The sequence below is a fragment of the Branchiostoma lanceolatum genome, chromosome 17 (genome assembly GCF_035083965.1).
Source record: "Branchiostoma lanceolatum isolate klBraLanc5 chromosome 17, klBraLanc5.hap2, whole genome shotgun sequence".
Taxonomy (NCBI): Eukaryota; Metazoa; Chordata; class Leptocardii; order Amphioxiformes; family Branchiostomatidae; genus Branchiostoma; species Branchiostoma lanceolatum.
The window spans coordinates 11,584,246-11,602,547 of NC_089738.1; the positions used below are offsets into that span (position 1 = coordinate 11,584,246).

The 18,302-nt window shown below is 40.9% G+C and overlaps 1 protein-coding gene across 1 annotated transcript in view; it reads right to left on the reverse strand.

Annotated features, from left to right (window-relative positions):
- Positions 1 to 755: 755 nt before the first annotated feature.
- LOC136423022 (DNA replication licensing factor mcm7-like) overlaps positions 756 to 18,302 on the reverse strand; it is a 41,542-nt gene continuing 23,995 nt past the window's right edge. Inside the window, exon 18 of the mRNA XM_066411012.1 lies at positions 756 to 1,904. Coding sequence (XP_066267109.1) covers positions 1,700 to 1,904 — 205 coding nt within the window. The 3' untranslated portion in view covers positions 756 to 1,699. The remainder of the gene's footprint in view (positions 1,905 to 18,302) is intronic.

Here is an 18,302-nt window from a genome sequence, read left to right on the forward strand (position 1 = left end):
CCAAGTCGTGCAGAGTTTTCTTGAGAACAGTAAGGTCGGCTGCTGAATGCTGATGGTTGGATGGACGGATGTCCAGGATGGGAGGGGGGGCACAGGCAAACGCCACTTTCTGAACCACATCACTTCACACCTCACTTCCACTTAGTCTTAGGACTTCAGCTGTCTTAAAGACTTAAGTCTTGCTGAGACTTCTTGACTCTGATAAGGCACATCTGTAGACTCCTTCACACTGCATTCCTCACCCTTGACTTTGGGAAGGTGATAAAAGTCTTGCTAGTCCTCTTCACACGGCAATGTTTCTCCCTGTGACTTTTATGTATACAGGACACCTGACCTTATCCACAATGCAATCTTGATCTTGCGACACAAGCAGGTTTCTCTTCGCACTCAGCCTATAAAGGAGTAATGGCATGCCCATGAACTCTTCTGCACACTTAATATGTCATCTTCAGTTAAATCTCAAGGTGTTCTTCCAAACTCTTTCAAAATGCCAAAGCTGTCCTTCAAGCCTACACTGTGGGTCTAAGGCAATTAACCTCCTGTATTCTGTGCAGGTGTATATGTAATGTATGCAAAAGAATAAATAGGTTAAGGAAGGAAGTAGGGAAAGGGCATATTTCTCGTTCAGTACTGACAAGACTGCTCTCAAAGAATATTGGAGGGTGAGGGACTAAGAAAAGTATTGATCTCTAACAAGTATGAATCACATTTCTAAAAATCATAAAACAAAAAGATGAAACTTCAGTAATTGCACATTTACGTTTCAACATTTCTTTTATTTTTGTTGTAACACACAGCAAAGAAAAGAAAGTTATCTGCTAACATGTTATGGGTACTACAAAATATATTGGCCCATTTTATCCTTGTTTCATGCTACCTGTTTCACCCATTAAAAGTTGTATGATAAAGTAGATACCGTTGAATGGTCTTTACATGACATTTCACATGATTACAGGTTGTAGAGTCTTAAAAATCATGTTTACCTTTCATCATCTATGCAATAGCTCCTCATCAGAATTAACACTGCAAGGACACTTGGTTTCTCACTTATACGAGCTGAATATCAATAAGGCACTTTGTTGGACGTGAAAAACATAAAAAGGCATGCTTATAACACCGTAGCTTATACTTTAGACTTGTCTTTTGGTCCAATTTTAGGAATGTGTTGTGAAACATGGCCATATGTAAGTGTTTTTAAGTCTTGAATATTGGTACAGTTAACACAAAAATCTACACACAGGATACAAGATAGTCACTCGGTCTAGGCTCACTGTAATGGCGCATGATCTATCTGAATCCTTTTCCAATTTCACACGACAAATACAAAATACTACCGAGGTAAACATTTTTCTGCATGACTATCTGGCAGTTCAAGACACGACAATACTTAGGATGTGTTTACAAACTTAAAGGAAAACTGTCAATCAAATTAGCACATAACAATAAACTCACAGACAAAAGAAATTTCAGAGTAGAGGAACAAACTAGAAGAACCTTTTTCTCTGGCAATGGTTATGCAAACTATTGATTATAAATGTATCTAAATTGATAGCATTATGCGTTTGACTGAATTCTAAGTGCTGGAGGCTCTTAAGAATCTACTGTTAAACTTTCCTGCCATTCTAAGAATGAAATACTTCACTCTTGACCCTTGTCTGACCTTCAGCAAACCTTGAACATGTTGTTTGTTTATGTTGAACTAAATCAGAGTGATTTTTGTTTTCGCAGCGTTGACCTGCCAGACGTTGAGGTCTTCGTACTCTTCGATGGCCTCGTCGAACTGGTCGGGCGTGAAGCCCTTAGCGAGGGTGCGTTCCCGCGCGTCAGCCAGGTTGACGGTCTTCACGCCGGGAGGAGCCATCTCACGAATCAGGGAGAAGATGACATCTTGTGGTTGTTGTTGTCTGAAAAAGGGAATACAAAATATGTTAATGTCAAATCTTTCAGCATATGAACCATTTTTTTAAAGGGAGAAATGTTAGAACATGACAGCAAAAATTTCATATTACAGATCTGTAATAAAAGGAACATATCTAAGTATGACGACTCAACTCTCGGTTCTAAAAAATAGACTGATTACTTTAAATCATTGTCAAGTGGAGCACTGAATGCAATCCTATACAGTAGCTTGCACTGGCTTGTACCTATGCAGTGGTTGGAGCCCAAGCACAATTTCTCAAGACATGGACTTAGACATGGACGTAGCACTTAAACTGTTTTTTCAAGATCACTTTAGACACAACATTAGCTGAACTTGAGGCACACCAGCAGGTGCAACTTGAACTTGTAAACCATCAATGTCAGCAAATATTGAACAGTAAGCTCTATCACACTGTTGTGGTATATTTCTTTACAACGGGCACGTCAGCTATTACTTAAGAGCTCGTTGAGCGAACGTGTGGGAGGAAAGAAACGAGGTGTTACCGTGTATCTACCGACGTTACAGGCCAAAGTCTGTTTGAACCTGCAGAACTGGCTTGTATCAGCGTAGACTCAGACTCAGATACAAGGCAGTCCTTTTCCTGTCTAAATTCTTTCCATGATTATTTGCTAATTCTTGAGGTAAGTTCAAAGTAACAGACTGATTTGCAGGTTTCTTGTGCCTTTGATCAATCTGTACTACCGGTAAAAAGTTTTGATCTTGACAAACCCCATGCAAGGTCTTGGTAAATCACTTGTTCAGTCCAACTTCTTTTTTCTATGCAGAGGCATTGTAAGGGTGCCTCTAGTGTTATGTAGAGACTGCTGTTGCAGTTTTACCGCAAGTCACCACTAACAAACATTGAGTTAACTGAATGACTTAAAAACTCTTGAAGAATGTTTCTGTTTCTGTATAGCCAGTATAACTGCCCTTCGGCGTAACACACTAGCTTCAGGTCATTGACATTGAACTCATATCAGTTTAAGAGTCTGGCCAAAACGCCTTCCAGTCTGAGAAACCGAAAAACAGTCTGCCTGGGAAAAGAACACAAAAGAACATCTTGACATTCTTGTGCTGTACAAAGTGGAAATTTGGCAGTGGTACAGCCCACCGAGTTATCTCCTGCACCCAGATTGTTTCACCATGTGCCAGAGTTTTGGCACCCATCGCACTTGGCCCGGCTACAACTTGACCTCTACCGGTGGCAGCTAGGTATTTAAAAGTTTCCAAAAGCCAGGGCTGGCGGATGCATTAAAGATGGGTCTCTGCCTCACACCGGGGTGTGATTGTACAGACTTGCGGTGCGAGGTCGTGCGGTTCACTGTGCCAAGTCACAAACTCACATCTGTTAGAAAAAGCACTACAAATTCTGGAGCAGAGGAGTCGGCTGGGTTCATTTGCATAGGTCGCGAGGTACAGCGTTCCCACATTTTTCAAGCTAGTTTCTCACCACTCAATCCGTCGTTAAAAATCACATCTTCGGCAGACTGTTCAGAATGAAGTTTGAAGGGGTACCTGAGTTTATGCTCTTTAGGAATGTAACATTTTGAGCAGCTTTAAGTTCTGTGTTATTCCAAATACAGCAGAAGTTAAGTAAGTTACAGGTAACCTCTGCCAATATCTCTAACCAACAAACAAAACAATACTACCATAACATCCCAGAATAGGTAATAAAATGTACAATATTTTCTCCACAGAACAAATGCAGTCATTTACACAAATTGCCTGTTACTGCCTGTTGTATAAAAGCTACCATAATGAAATTGAGGGAACTCAACCCAAAAGTACCTCCCAAAGTAATGTGATGAAAGTGTACTTTCTGATTTTATTGCACCACTACTGCATAAGATGATATACGGCTTTTGAAGATTTTGTGAATAAAACTATGATCTACGTGATTATCGTGCTACTTTGTAGGGGATAATCTTGGCCGATGTAGGTAGGGGGCTCCCAGGAGGGGGTGGGGGGCAGCGGTAAGAGGATTAACTCCACCAACAGGTGACTGCTGGGTAGTGTCACATTACCCACAATACCCCAGATCCCAACTGCCATCTGTTGCGAAACACAACTAACTCTCAACTCCTGCCAAAATGGGAGGACATTCAAGAAGCAAAATTGATGATTTTCCTTCCTTTGGAAACACTTAAGATTTCTTCAAAGAGGAGAAAGTGTCTCAGACTTCTTGTGATCCCTGGCAGTTTTCTTTCATCGCTGTACAGGCTATTTTTGACAGAGATATCACTATTTGTTACTGTCTTCAAAGATTGTCATCAGTAACATTGCCTCCTTTGATTGTTCCATGCAGAAATATTACTGGTTGCACTAGTCCTGATCTGGAAAGACCTATCTACCCAGCCAGACTGCAGTTTATTTTGTTTGGAGTAAAAGATACTACCATTTCTGTATGGGGCCCTATGGAAAGCTGCTGTGGGTTATATTTCCAAGCATATCTTTAATCCTATCACTTACTTCTTCAAACAGTGAAACCATTCAAACAGTCTAATTTGGCACTGTTGCAAAATGTCTAAACTGACACTGACTGTAAATTTAATATTGGGTGGCTGGCAAATTTAATTGAAATTTATTTCTTCAAACAAAATCAAAACTTCATTGTTAGCTGAGGTGTCTAAATATGTCAAAATGGCAATAAAACAAATCAACCAAATTTTCTAAAATAAAACAATTCCAAAGTTTGCTTATTACAGACTTTATTTTACCGTCCCCATCGCGGAAAAAAGAATCTCAGTTTCAAACACAGCCTGTGTGCCATCTGGCCCTGACAGTCACCCAGTACCTGTGACAGAATACCACCCTGAAACTGGGCACAAAGGCTGGAACAGTGTTCACTGAACATGTCTAAACAATTAGTGTTCGCTCCTTGGGACATGCAAAATATTTGCATTTGGTTACACCCAACAAAACCGGTGCAATGGCCAATGTGATTAGAGTGTTCGCCTTGCATTTGGTAGGTTAGAGTTCAAGCCCCGGCCGAGTTATACCAAAGACTTGGTACAAAAAATAGTACAAACTGCTTTCTCTGCTTTGGGAAAGAATATGGGAATGGAACACATGCCACTATCAGTGGACTAAGCCCCCTGCTATAGTGATTGCAAAAAGTTGTGCGGCCTAAGGGCTATTGATAAAATTGAGATGGTCATAGCCCTATGCACCATCTGGTGCGGGAAGGACTTTAACTAACTTTAACGACCACCCAACAACAGCTTTTCAAATACACTGTTGCATTCACATGATGTCATACATACTGCAAACACAAACACGCACACACTCTCTCTGTCTTCCTCCCTTACACACTCAGACAAATAAACCTACACACACGTTACACAGGTGCAAAAAAAAAAGACAAAGCAGCAAAAAGGCGAGACTGCAGATTGCACCTGTACCACCACAGGTGCAGAGAACATGATAAACATATCTAAGATATTCGTAATAACACAGTGTGAGGTCTGTTATCTCACGAAAACTCCTTTGCCTCAATTTTCTGGGAACGCCACAGGTGCATATAATACCTTCATCTACAAGCGATTGAGCAAAGGACATGATGTTTTCTACCATCAAGAATCTCGTTTGTCAGGATTATATCTCTTAATGCACAGTGGTCACAGAAAGGCTAAACAGAAACGTAGCAATAACTTTTCACTGTGTAACAGTGTTAAAAATTGCCAAGAATTTATGTAATATTATCTGTAAGTTTGTAAATTATCTAATTACAGTTAACATCCCTTCGCATCAGGAAGAGTCTAGAAATCTGGGATCCCTGACAAATTTTCATATAGATTTCGAATTGTGTTATGATAAAAACGACATTGCAGATTTGGAAACAAATTCTTTCGAATGATATATAAAACTTAACGAGTGAGTGAGCAAGTGAACTACTGTATACATGTATATTGACAACCAAGTTTTAATATAGGGTTCCCAACATTCCTTACAGGTTTGGACTGTAACTTTCCAGTGCTGTGTCATGTCCTTGAAAACTGGAGAATAACATCAGAATGTAAAAGTTGCCCGTGCTGCATCGGTTCCCACCAGTAGTTTATAAACCAGGCCAGTGGGCTGAACCAAACTAGGCTGGTAATTACCGGGAATACACCGCCCCAGAACGATGTTGGCATGGCAAAGGCAGCGGACCACACAGCTGCAAGCCCCGGTGTCAGGCTGGGACACGTAATGCACATGTCGGGGACCCCAGTGTCACCAACCACCTGTTCCACTCAAGGATGACCTTGACAGTGAAACATGACCTCTAAAGAACATGCCAGCAGTCAGGCATTTCATGGGCATGGGATTATCAGTAAATGTCCTTCAAAAAGTTTCTTTTTCACTGGAAGGGCATTTTATTTCAATCCAATCAATGTTAAGTGATGGGGAGAATGTATACTGCTTTAGTCTCCAACACGATGCCCCCCTCCCCACAATAAGTAGTCAATCCCAGAAGTCAGGACTATCGTTTTGTGGATGGTAGTTGCATTACTCAATTGCAGTCACCTCCAAATAGTTTTACCAGTAGTGCTTACACCAATGACCAATGAACAGATACTATTTTGAAAAGGTTTGCTAGACTTTTCTTTCAAAGCCTTAATTATCAACATAATTGATACAAGAAGCATAATACATCATCTTCTATCAGCCTCATTAAAAAATGATTCACATTGTGACATATAAGGATGTAGACCAAGAGCCATTAATAACTTTATCCAATCAAAGATATTTGTGAGGCTTTGCAGCGTTCCTTTCTTTTCAAGTAGCAATGTTGTTACCTACGGCATACAGCGAGATTCTTAACCTGTCTATTAAACTGTAGACGCTCGTTTTTCATCGCTTCTTAAAAGCTCTTTGCTTGATTTCCCTCGACGACGTCTCCCCCTATCAGAGCCCACCAGAGACGCCTCCCCCCGTGGCAGTCCTACTACATTATCAACAAATTTGTACCCGCCTCCCAACGCGAGATTGAAACGCCAATGTCAACCCTCTCTCTGGGGGACAGAAAAGGCTTCATTTTGTTCTGGGTTTGGCGGATATGAAGCCTCCTGGCGATATATCCGGACCCAACGGTCCCAAACAATACGATAACTACTGTATAGCTCTTTCTTCCCACCTAAGCTTCACCTGATAAATTGTGAAGTAATTTCACAGCAGATATCTTCACAGATGCACACGTACACCGAATTACAAGCCGCCCAATTTCTCTTGGAAGTCTTTATTAAATCTTGTGTATTCTCTGTGCTTGCTTGTCTGAGGTGCGGTATTGCATTACGCGAATCGTAAATTGCCGAAGCAAAATGGCATGACGGGTAAGACATCCCTCCAGGCGCCAATGCTCGGATATGCATGGATGTGTCATATACAAAATACGTGACTGCCCAGTTTACAATTCATTTGCATGGCTGCAGCTCTCCCCCCAGTATCTTGTATGCTACACTGGTCACTTCAATCTATATATCTGGAAAGAAATAACAAACAACCGCTCCCAAATTTCTTCCTACCATACAAGTGCGTCTACAGACCATGTGAGACCTATTCAACTTTAACTCAAATAAACATACCTTTATTGATTTTTAGACTTTTTTGTCCTACGATTTTCAGCAAAGCTATGAGAGAACTGAATGTCCATAAGCATGTTTAACAAGCTTTAACACGACAAATTGGCTGAATATTGTGCAAAACGGCTGCAACTCTCCCAGCAATGTTAATTTACTGCGATAGTCGTAAACCTGTCATACAATGTACATGTTTGTGATTGGGGCTTTTAAAGATGAGTGAGCAGACGCAAATTCCGATCAAGGTCATAAGGTCAAGTATGAAATGACCTGCTCTCAAAACAAATCTATCTTCCATGCTGATATACCTACATACACTAATGCATACAATATAGATGTACTGTTTAATAGGGAGAGTCATACAAATATGATATGAATGTTGAGTTATTAATACACCCTTCAAGCAATGATTATCTTGTCATTCGGAATAACGAACAGTTGCAAATGGGCCGTCCCAGCACTCCTGTGACATTGTGCGTGTAATAAACTGTGCGTGTTACCTAAACGACTACACAGGACCTGGGGCGATACAGCGCCGAATGTCCGAGATGATCGGGTGATTTAGTACCAAATCAAACCATGGCCTCCCGCGGACACAACTTCTCAGTCTTGACTCTTGAATGGCAAACTGGCAGATACTTCATTCACAGGACAGTGCCTGAGACATGTTACTTCTGTTACCTACAAAATAGCAGGTTGACAGAATTTTTTCCCCAGTTTGTTTAAAATAAACTGAAAGGACCGAATATTTCACTGCACAAACGGTTTTGTTTTAGTTTGATTGGTGGCATATGAAGTGGCTTCTTGTACTGAAACTTGTTTGTTTTAAAACTGAATGGTGATCAAAAATACTGCACTAGGCCCTTTTCTATTTTCTGACGTGAAAAGCTATGGACAGTCACTCTACTTCACCTGAAATGTTTTTCCAGAGCTCATTGCTGGGAGAGGTGGTATTTTGAACCCCACAGAATTAGTGGAAACATCTAACAAAACTTTACACCTGGAAACATTTTACTGTTGTAAAACAAAGCAAAAGAGCTAGAAAAACAACAAATACAAAAACAATAAAAATTGTATTCTGTAAATCTGCTTTGTTGTGTTTTATAGTCCTTTCCTTAGAGAGTTAGAAGCTAAAATATTTAAAAAGTGAAGGCCTATATCTGGTTTGTACAACTGACAGGATGGTACAAATGAATGTTTCCCAAGTGTGCTTTGAGAAAAAAATTGTATATCAATATATGATAAACATGCATAAAAAGTAATATGTGTCACTCAACAATCCATGAACATGATCGAAATTGAAGTGTGGTAAAAAAACGTGAGACTTTGAAATTAGCCAATTGGGAATCAAAATTTAATCTTCACCAAACTCTCCATAGAAGTCTCTCAATCTTTAACAGGTTTCTTTTCTAAGATCACTTAAGGAAACCCCTCATTATTCAATAAGGGCCGTGTGTCAAATGACACGTATTGAACAGCAGTCATAAAAATTCAGCCCGCGCTTGTTACAGCGTACTTCGAAGTATTATAACTCCACTAATGACGGTTGCCGTCCATTTTCACATGGGAGGCTTTACATTTTACAGGATGGGCGCGACATTAGTGGAGCGGCGTGGTGTCGTAACTAGTTTCACGCGGCGGGGATAAGACAGCGAGAGGTAATGAAATTTGGATGAGGGAGTAATGTAGCAGTATCACCGCTATTTGTATTCATGATCGCCGGCGCTGCCAAGCTAGGCCGCCAAAAATTAATTCTATAGATGGCATCCACACGCACATTGATTTTGGTCTATTCAATATAAAAAAAATCAATGATTCTTATATATTGATAGCATCAACACGCACATTGATTTTGGCCCCTCTCAAGATCTTTTATCTTATTTTATGGATTGCATCCATATCCACATTGAATTTTTTGCCAAAAAAAATTGCACTTCTTTTGACATATGGGCAAAAAATTTGGCAATGCTTGCACAAGTGGATACAAATCGAAAAAGGGTGATCAACTCTTCATACAAGTAAACTAACAGAAAATGACAAAATACACTCAGAATTGTCCTGCAACTGTAAAATATCAGTCACAAAATCGTCCTATTGCCCAAGTGAGCTTCTTTTTTCCTTGTGTTGCTGTTGCATGTTGACTCGGGGTCTCAATGATTAATAAAAAAATAAAAATTGTGTAGTTTTAGTAGTTAAACAAAATCTGGACAAAAGTTCCGATTTGCAACTATAGGAGTTGGTTTCACCTTTCTTTACAACCTTTTTGTGACCTGCAAGAAGAAAACACACAAAGAAACGCCTGAGAAGATGATACAATTCCAATATCTTTTATGGTTATAAATATTAGCCTCCGAGGAAGAGTAACTGGCCCTAAAATGTTACAACTCGAAGGTGTCAAAAGGTGTCAGATTGACCCTTTAAGGTTTTAATATCAACAATACTACTGCATCAACCACTGTAAATCATACTGACCCTAACGATGAAATCATATATCCATTAATAAGGCAGACATCCACTAAGGGAAGTGACTATACCCTGTTACAGCTCTCGAAAGTGAAGAGTTTTGGCAGAGGTGGTAAGAATGGAGGGTGACTCGTAAAAGAGAAGTGTACCCATGTGCAAAGGAAGGGTGCTACAATTTCACAAATACCGTTATATGGCACATTCATTCATTCAGTCAATGACACTACCGGGCTTTGAAGGCTATACTGGGTTTTGAGGGGGTTACTTTTACCGCCGCATTAAACTCTCGCCAACAATCTACATAAAGATGAAAGTGTCCCTTTAGTTAATGCTGGGAGCCTGTAAAAATATCCATCATTGCCATGCGCCTGCTGGACTCACAATTACCGTTGGATTCAGGTCGACCGTCAAGTTAAAATTTTCCAATCCTCACCGTAAAACCTGAAAGCCGAGGCGCTGTAATACCCCTCGTAAACCGAACTCTCCTTTGGCATTTGAAAGCGCGCATACGGTACTTTCAACTGCTTCCAATAAACCAAGCCGTAATGCTCACGACCTGGTGTATAAAGGGGAGCATTGTGAACTTCTGCGCCACCTCCTCGATACCGAGTTAAGTCTTTTTACGGTAGGTCCGCTCCCTGATGGATGGATAACGTGCACGAGATGTATCTGTTGCCCGTAGAAGCGTGCTCCCGGGGGGACGGACTGCCTCCGCTGTGAAAGCTCCGTCATTTGTGGGAAACGTACCAGGTATTGGAACGCATCAGGTTCTATTAGGCAGGCCAGGAACAAAATAGAAACATGAAAGAGCTGGCACTTTCAGTGTAGCTCTGGCCCTGATTATGGCGTATATCAAGTTTGGGGGGCCGTAACTCAATGGTTTATGACTGTAGTTCAAGGCATATGTTGTCCACATGACTGTTGTACTGCAGTTTGGGGTACATGTGTCATGTTTGGGAGACCATTGGCCATACACCAGAGAAACAAAGTATGCAGCAATATCTTAACAGATTTTTGCAGAATAATTAAGCTTGGGGAAAGATTCAGATCCCAATCTAGAAATGATTTTCAGGATTCTAAGCCGCTGTGAATTTGAGCAAATAGCTGCCTGTGCAAAATTCTGCAATATGTGAGTTTTTCCCCACAGTTTTTATCGACTTTAGAGCCAATAACTGCTGACTACATGCTTGGATAACAATACTAGCACCAAGGACAGAGCCCAACGAGAAACGTCAAAGGAAAAATAAAATGCTTGCATATTATCTGGAAACTTGGTGTAAAGAAAAATTTAAAAGAAAGTTCTGTATCTTTCATACAATTACATATTAGATGCTGACATTTGTTGTAAGGGAACACAATAAGCTTGGATTTCCCCAATAAAAATTGTGATTTGCATCACATTATTAGGCATGGTTTTATCATGATTGCAGCAGTAAGGACCTTACTCTTACAAAGCCAACTTACAAAAGGGGACATTTGACAAGAAAGAAGAATGCACTAGGCGGCACCCATTTCTCAAAGGCTAGTCAGAATCTGAAAGAATTGCCTGGGTATTCATCATTGGTATGAAAAACATGGCAAAAATGTATGTCATAATCATGACTGGAAATCTTGCAGCCCTTCAAAGGGCAGACCTGACAACCTAGCGTCGTAAAAAATGATGCCAGCAACATGCGAGATCGCTATCTACGATCCAGATGGAGCTTGGCGTACGCAGTAATGCGCGGTGCCCTCGATAAGGCATCGCAACTCTCTCATGGCAACTCAGAGTGTAAAAGCACTCGAGTAGATGGCTGGATGTGGTGTTTAGATATGTATCGGGGGAAGACGGTGTGGGTTAGCAGGGCACTTCGGTGTGCATGTGGCGACAGTGTGGCTGCGTCGTGAAAAGTGTGAGCCAAAAAGAGCATTGCTGGCCATTTGTAATATCTTCTGAAGTGTCGATGACACATAACACACATAGCACCAATTCTGCAAGTCTGCAACTTTATCTAAAATTGAGTATTAGATCAAGGATTTCAGAAAGGCCTTGGCCCTTCAAACCGCCCATCAACAATCCAAGAAAAGAAACATGTAGGTACCTATATCCACAAAACATAATGTCAAAATAAAGAGGAGGCTTTTAAAACATCGTAGCCTGAAATGTTAAGTGTACATGTCAAATTTCAGAAAGATCTTGGCCCTACCCACTGCCCATTAACAATCCAAGAAAACGTTTGCAGAAAGCTATGGTATGAAGGAAAGGGGAGTTGGAACTAGTACCTATATCCATCTGAAGATCAGCCTGCAGAACATAATGTCAAAATAAAGAGGAGGCTTTTAAAACATCGTAGCCTGAAATGGTGGGTATATGTCAAATGGCAGATGGTGCAGGGGTGTTTGATGGATCGTACTTTGGGAGATTTAAAATGTAAAGTTCAGCAAACATTGCCTGCAGGACTTGAACCCATCTCGTTGGGAGCAATGACAGATTGTAAGCCCGCAGGCTAAGATCTAATGTAATGTGTGTACATCTGATGTATCTGTTTTCCTCTCTAATGTAGCTTTGGACTTGGAAATATATCTTGATACGATGTTAGCTTAAGGGAAGCTATTTTTCCACTGGTTGTGTCAGGAACAGATGGTATGCATGCTAGCTTTACTATACCAGTGAGTTTTCCTTTTCCTAATTAATCAAGGAGATGCAATATACGGCAGAATCAATGGAACAGTCTTAGTGACTCTTGGTAACTTGTGTTTAAAATTTTCATAAAATAAGCGAAATCTAAAAGTCAATTTTCAAGACTTACGCATACTAGTTGCTCCTCATTGAGCTAATCCAATCTCTCTGATAAACTTTAACAGAAAAAAAAGAATTTCTTGTCGTCTCAGAAAAACTGAAAAGTAAAAGAATTTCATAAACAGGAGAAGCATAGAAATCATTAACCGGCTACAAAAACTCTTTACAAGTCAAGCTTAGTGGCATTAATTCTTTTCCATAATATCTACCAAAAAAAAAAAAGTATGGAAGAGCCAAACATGGGCATACAAAAAAAAACATGCTATTACTGTAAGGTAAGTGATCAAAATTGCAAGTGATCCACAAATCACTCCATAATTTGTACGTACAGACATAACTGAAAATACACGTGCACAACGCATGCTGCGTTTTCCTATCCTATACAAGGTAAACTCACATTTTCCCATCAGAACTCTGTCACTGTCAGCCCTCCCCACCAGTGGTACTCCAAACCCTGTAATTTAGACCGGCGAAGGTCGCTGACTTGGCTTTCAGTAACAACTGATGCCCCGGACACCAGAGAACAAATATATACCCTACGGTTCTAGCCGAGATAATCCGCGGTCCTCCAATGGTGAGTCCTGGTCGTCATAGTTTCAAGAAAGTCATGCTAGGATCCTATCAACCCAAGGTGCCAAGGAGTCTACCTCCTCTTGAGAGAATGATATAAGAGGGCAGCCACAAACAATGTTTGTCAGAAATGCTATAACGTAACATGGGCAGTTTATGGCTGACCCGATGTTGACTTTTATAAGTAGGACATGTTTTTCCTTCAAAGAAAAATTATTCTTTATTGTGCGTAGCTTGGCAAACATCTCAGTCATTGTTTGTTGTGGAACAAAGGGGTCGTTTTCTATACATGCGTACCTTTTGCACGGTTAAAGGCTGGACGTTTTGGTAAACCGACTGAGACAGGGTGGCTGCCCCCTGTTGATCCATTGTTGGGGTGTCTTTTGTGATTCTGAGGGCGAGTTTGAACTGGCATGGGGAGGGGGGAGTCTTCCACAACTGTGTCTGGGAATACATACAGCCACAGCAAGGGGTACTGTGTGTAGTTGTATTCCATTCCTCTACGCCAAAGAAAGGAAAAACACAGTAAAGCTCTTCATTTGAAAGACACTACAAATCTGAAATACAGTTTAAATTTCAAGGCCACAAAATCTTTGTACAGCTATATATGTTATGACTGAAATAAAACAACACTTATCATAAAAGGGAGGCAAGCATACGTTTCAAATGAAGCTAACAGTGTTATCTTGTAACAGGCTAAAATTCAGAGCTTCTGCTATAATATGCCTTTAAAATTTGGGAAATGACTTCCATGAATTCAAATTCTCTACTGTTCTAAATGACAAATCACAGAATCACACAGGGATTTGTGAATTTGCTGACTACTATGCTAAAGCAACAGTCAATAAAAAAACCGATTTCTTCTTCCATTTTGCTTTTGAAGTTACAGTTGACATTATTTGCTGATCTTTAACTCAAATCCCCCTCGACAGCGGACAACGTTCCACGACAGAGTCCATTAGTTCCTGCTTAGCTTCGGCACGTCTACATCAGCAAGTAATGGATGCGCCATCCCTCAAGGATATTTGAAATGTAGAATTCCGTCCTAGGGGGAATCTCTCCGCTCCTCATGCATGTTGGAAACGATCGCTTCGAATATCAGACCAAGAAGTTGAGACACTCAAGAAGCTATTAGTGTCACATCAATGGAAAGCTTAGTCTTCTGATGTTTGGGTTCGCAGAGGTCTAATTCGAACACGCAACGCTTCTGAGCAGTGGTCCAATTTGGGATGCGTTTTTGAAGCTGGGAGAGACAGAGTACCAAGAGGCTAAAACAAAGAGTCAAGCAAATTAGGCTCTAGGCTCTTTCATGAGGCATAGTGGCTTTAGCGATAAAACATAGAAAAATCTACTAGGCCTAGGAGAACAAACCAAACCATCTCTACAAGGTACTGGACCCCATTTGAATCTTACAGTTGGGTTTCAACGATAAAAATGACTACATTTCGTACAAGAAATGTTCAGCTAAAATGCTTATGGCTTACATGTTAGAATACCTTTGCAAGAGAACAACCCATATACATTTAACATTTCTGAAAGTCATTCAACAATACTTTTCTAGTACAGGTAGCTTGCTTGAAGATTTGAGTGATATGGAAGACTGCATTTTGTGTCAGAAACATCTAGCTACGGCTTATGGTTTAAAGGGTTGTCAGAATAGCGGTCCAAAAAGCAACCAAATAATTTTTACAGGGTTCTTGACGTCATTCAAGAATGGTCTTCTACAGTTACGGCTTTTGGCAATTCCAGTGATAAAGAGGGCTGAATTTTCAACAAGAAGCATCCGGGTAGAAGGCACAGATGGTTAATAACAGGGTAGAAGGATTTTACAGCACCCGTGTCGGACTTAAGAAGCACACCTGCTGGTATCCTTTAAACTACCAGGAACGCGCAAACCGAACGCAGCATGGCAAAACGGTCTTAAACGTGTTATTATTCCACCAGGTTGCCGCGTCGGTCGCGCAGGTATGGATCGCGGGCCTTAGCGATAGGGTAGCAACGCGGCGAGGGCCCTCGCTGGCTACTGGCATTGCATGCAACATTTGTCTTGTCACAAATGATTAGGTGAAGCCTGTCATCTCTGTTGGGTACCTGTTTCAAACCTGTAATTAAAAACCATTAATCTTCCTGCCTCCCGCCGTGGGAAAACTGCGCACGGAACGGTCCGGACTCCGCCGCCGCGTCCAGGCGGGCCAATCCTACCGGAGCAACGCGAGAAGCGTGTTCCAACGCGATTAGAAGACATGGATAGAAGCTAACACGATTAGAGCTCAACCTGTATTCACGTAGCTTCGGGAAGGAAATTCGTAAAACGTGGCAGAGCTCAAAGACTGAAATATGATCAGCCCTGCAGGTGTGAATGGGAGAAAAAAATGGAGAGAAAATTTGCAATAAAAGAGCGGAACAAATCGGCACAGCAAGTCCTCGCTTCAAAGGGACGGCAGTTTTTCTTCTGCTTTCTATGGGAGGAGGCTCCCTACCTGGACAGATACACTGAAAGCACAATGGTGTGTGTAAATACAGGCCACTTGAGACGGAGGAAAGAAAACGGCAGATGTCTCAGAGAACTTTGCTACGTCTGGATAAGAGGTGTTCATTCTAACACTCGCTATATAAAGGAGAGCAAATAGCTATCGGAAGTGCTGAATATTCAGTGTTGTCCTGCAAAAAATAACCCCATGAGGAATACCCAGCTTTCACTTTGTCCTGATGGCAGTGCTAAGTTTGTTTACATTCTGCTGTTAGCTTATCCACATGGGCAAAGTTACATTGGTTAAAAGAAATCAGTAGGTAGACGGTTGAGGAAAATACCAATTCTATTAATAATCTATAGTATATGGTCAATACAAATCTAGAAAGACAAGCTATCTATAATTTCTACCAGGTTTTAAAGACAAATATCTCTATGATAGATCCTCTTTTAAATGTTAAGTGAAACTTAAACTATACTTGATTCAGTAGCAAGTTCGAACATGGTTGTCTTAAAAATTGTAAAACAACTTTTTGGATCATAAGTGACCAGCAGTTTCTTCAATTTCACAATATCCAAATAATTGGTCAACCCGAGATTCAATTTTCTCAACCTATTCTTTCAGCAAGCAATTGCATATATCCCAGACATATGTGTAACCTGTATTGTTTCTTTGAAAAAAACATAGCTTTGTATGACTAGACCAATTTAAACATATGATTTTACAACACAGCCTTATCAGTGACATAGCGTTTTATTCATTACTGCCCAGCCACTGGCTTCCTAGACTAGACCAATTCAAGCATACATATTTCACAGCACTGGCCTTTGGTTGAACTTAAAATCTGGCTTAAGACCAGGGACATGGTATCCGTCAAACACCCCAGCCCATTCAAATCACAGCAAGGTCTCTATTCTTAGTAGCTGTCAAGTATATACCTACTTAGCATGCCCTCTATCCACACACAAGTGTCCCAACCCAGACCGTGGCATTCCGGCCTTTCATTGCACTTCAACCACGGCTAAACCGACAATTACGGTTGAAAGCCCGGTGCGCGTACAATGCCACCTAATATGTAACGCTCTGTTACCCCACAATTGTAATTGATTCGGGCACTCAAAGGTTTTCAGTCCCTCTAGTCAAACAACGGCTTGTGGGAAAAGATGTCGCGAGGAAACCCTTGAGCAGAAAACCAACAAGTGCCCACGAAGATGGGGGTAGTGCAGGACGTTGTAAGCGTAAGTTTTCCGGTCTAAACGTAGTCCAACTTTGCAGCAGATGGCAAAGTGTTGACCAATACGCAGACAATAGAAATGACAGAGAAACTGGCAGGGGTGGGGGGACAGTACATCCCCTGTTGAGAGCGGAACAAAACCTCATTCACTCTTGCTAACTTTTGACTTTGTAAACTCTGCCAAATATCTTTAAAATTGACCCCAAACCACATTATTTCATTCCTACACAGGCATGAATCAGTCCTCTCTGATGGACACGACCTTGTTTACAGAAGATCATGATCCCCATAAGTAGGACTGTGTATTTTTCTTTCCGCTTCTTTTGTTATGCAGCATTTTCCGCTGAATCACGGCTTTTCCCAATATTTGTTATCGCTTGACAAATATTGGTAATACTCTTACATGTGACAGATGGTGACGGGGCGACTGTAAGGTTTGCGGGACCTCGGGCGACACTCGAACGACGTTAAGTATAAACTTTTGACAACTCAACATTCCAGGAGAAACACTGAACGCCACATGTGAAGAAGTGTGGGAAACACGTCCTTTCTAACCCTGTCAAGTGCCACGACTGAACTTCTTACAAGTTCTTGAACTCCTTGTCACAGCTGCGTTTTTTTTCTCATAACTTTCAGTGACCAGAACTTCAAAGCAAGGTCAAGACGCCGACAAGTATAAGGTCACAAGTGACACGCACTTTTCAATCAAGTCAACCTTGACCACTTTAGTGACAATTGAAACATTTGTCTTGTTTTTCTTATCTTTGAAAGCCTTTAGAAATGTCAAATTAGAATGTGCTATAGTGGCAGAAATGGTCCTGTCTTTCTTTTATCTAGTCACCCATGTACATGTGAGTGACTCCTTTCCTGAACCATCATTTTCAAAGCTGAGACCTGCTTTTCATCACCAAGTGTTCTCCTAGTTTGGACAGTGTGTAGAGAATAGGGTCACTTTCAGTACTTTTCACGCTGTGGTCGTCGGTTGTGTCATTGCAACGTTAATCACTTTTTAATTTCTTTGCCATTTAATTTCAAAATGTCACTGGTTTAGTATCTATGTGAAGGGTCACTGTGTTTTATCGTGTCCTTGTAGTTAATGTCCAGGGCCAACGGAAAAACAGGTCACCGTCTGGACCTGAGATACATTCGCCTGGCTGAGCAATATACTGAAAATGAAATAGTTGATGTTGTATGATTGGAATATGATAAGGATTGTCTCCAGGACCTGCCCCTCCATCCCGGAACAGAAATTTGCTTGTAGGTACGGACAAAAATTCAATTTCATCCATCCAAAAATCTGAACTTC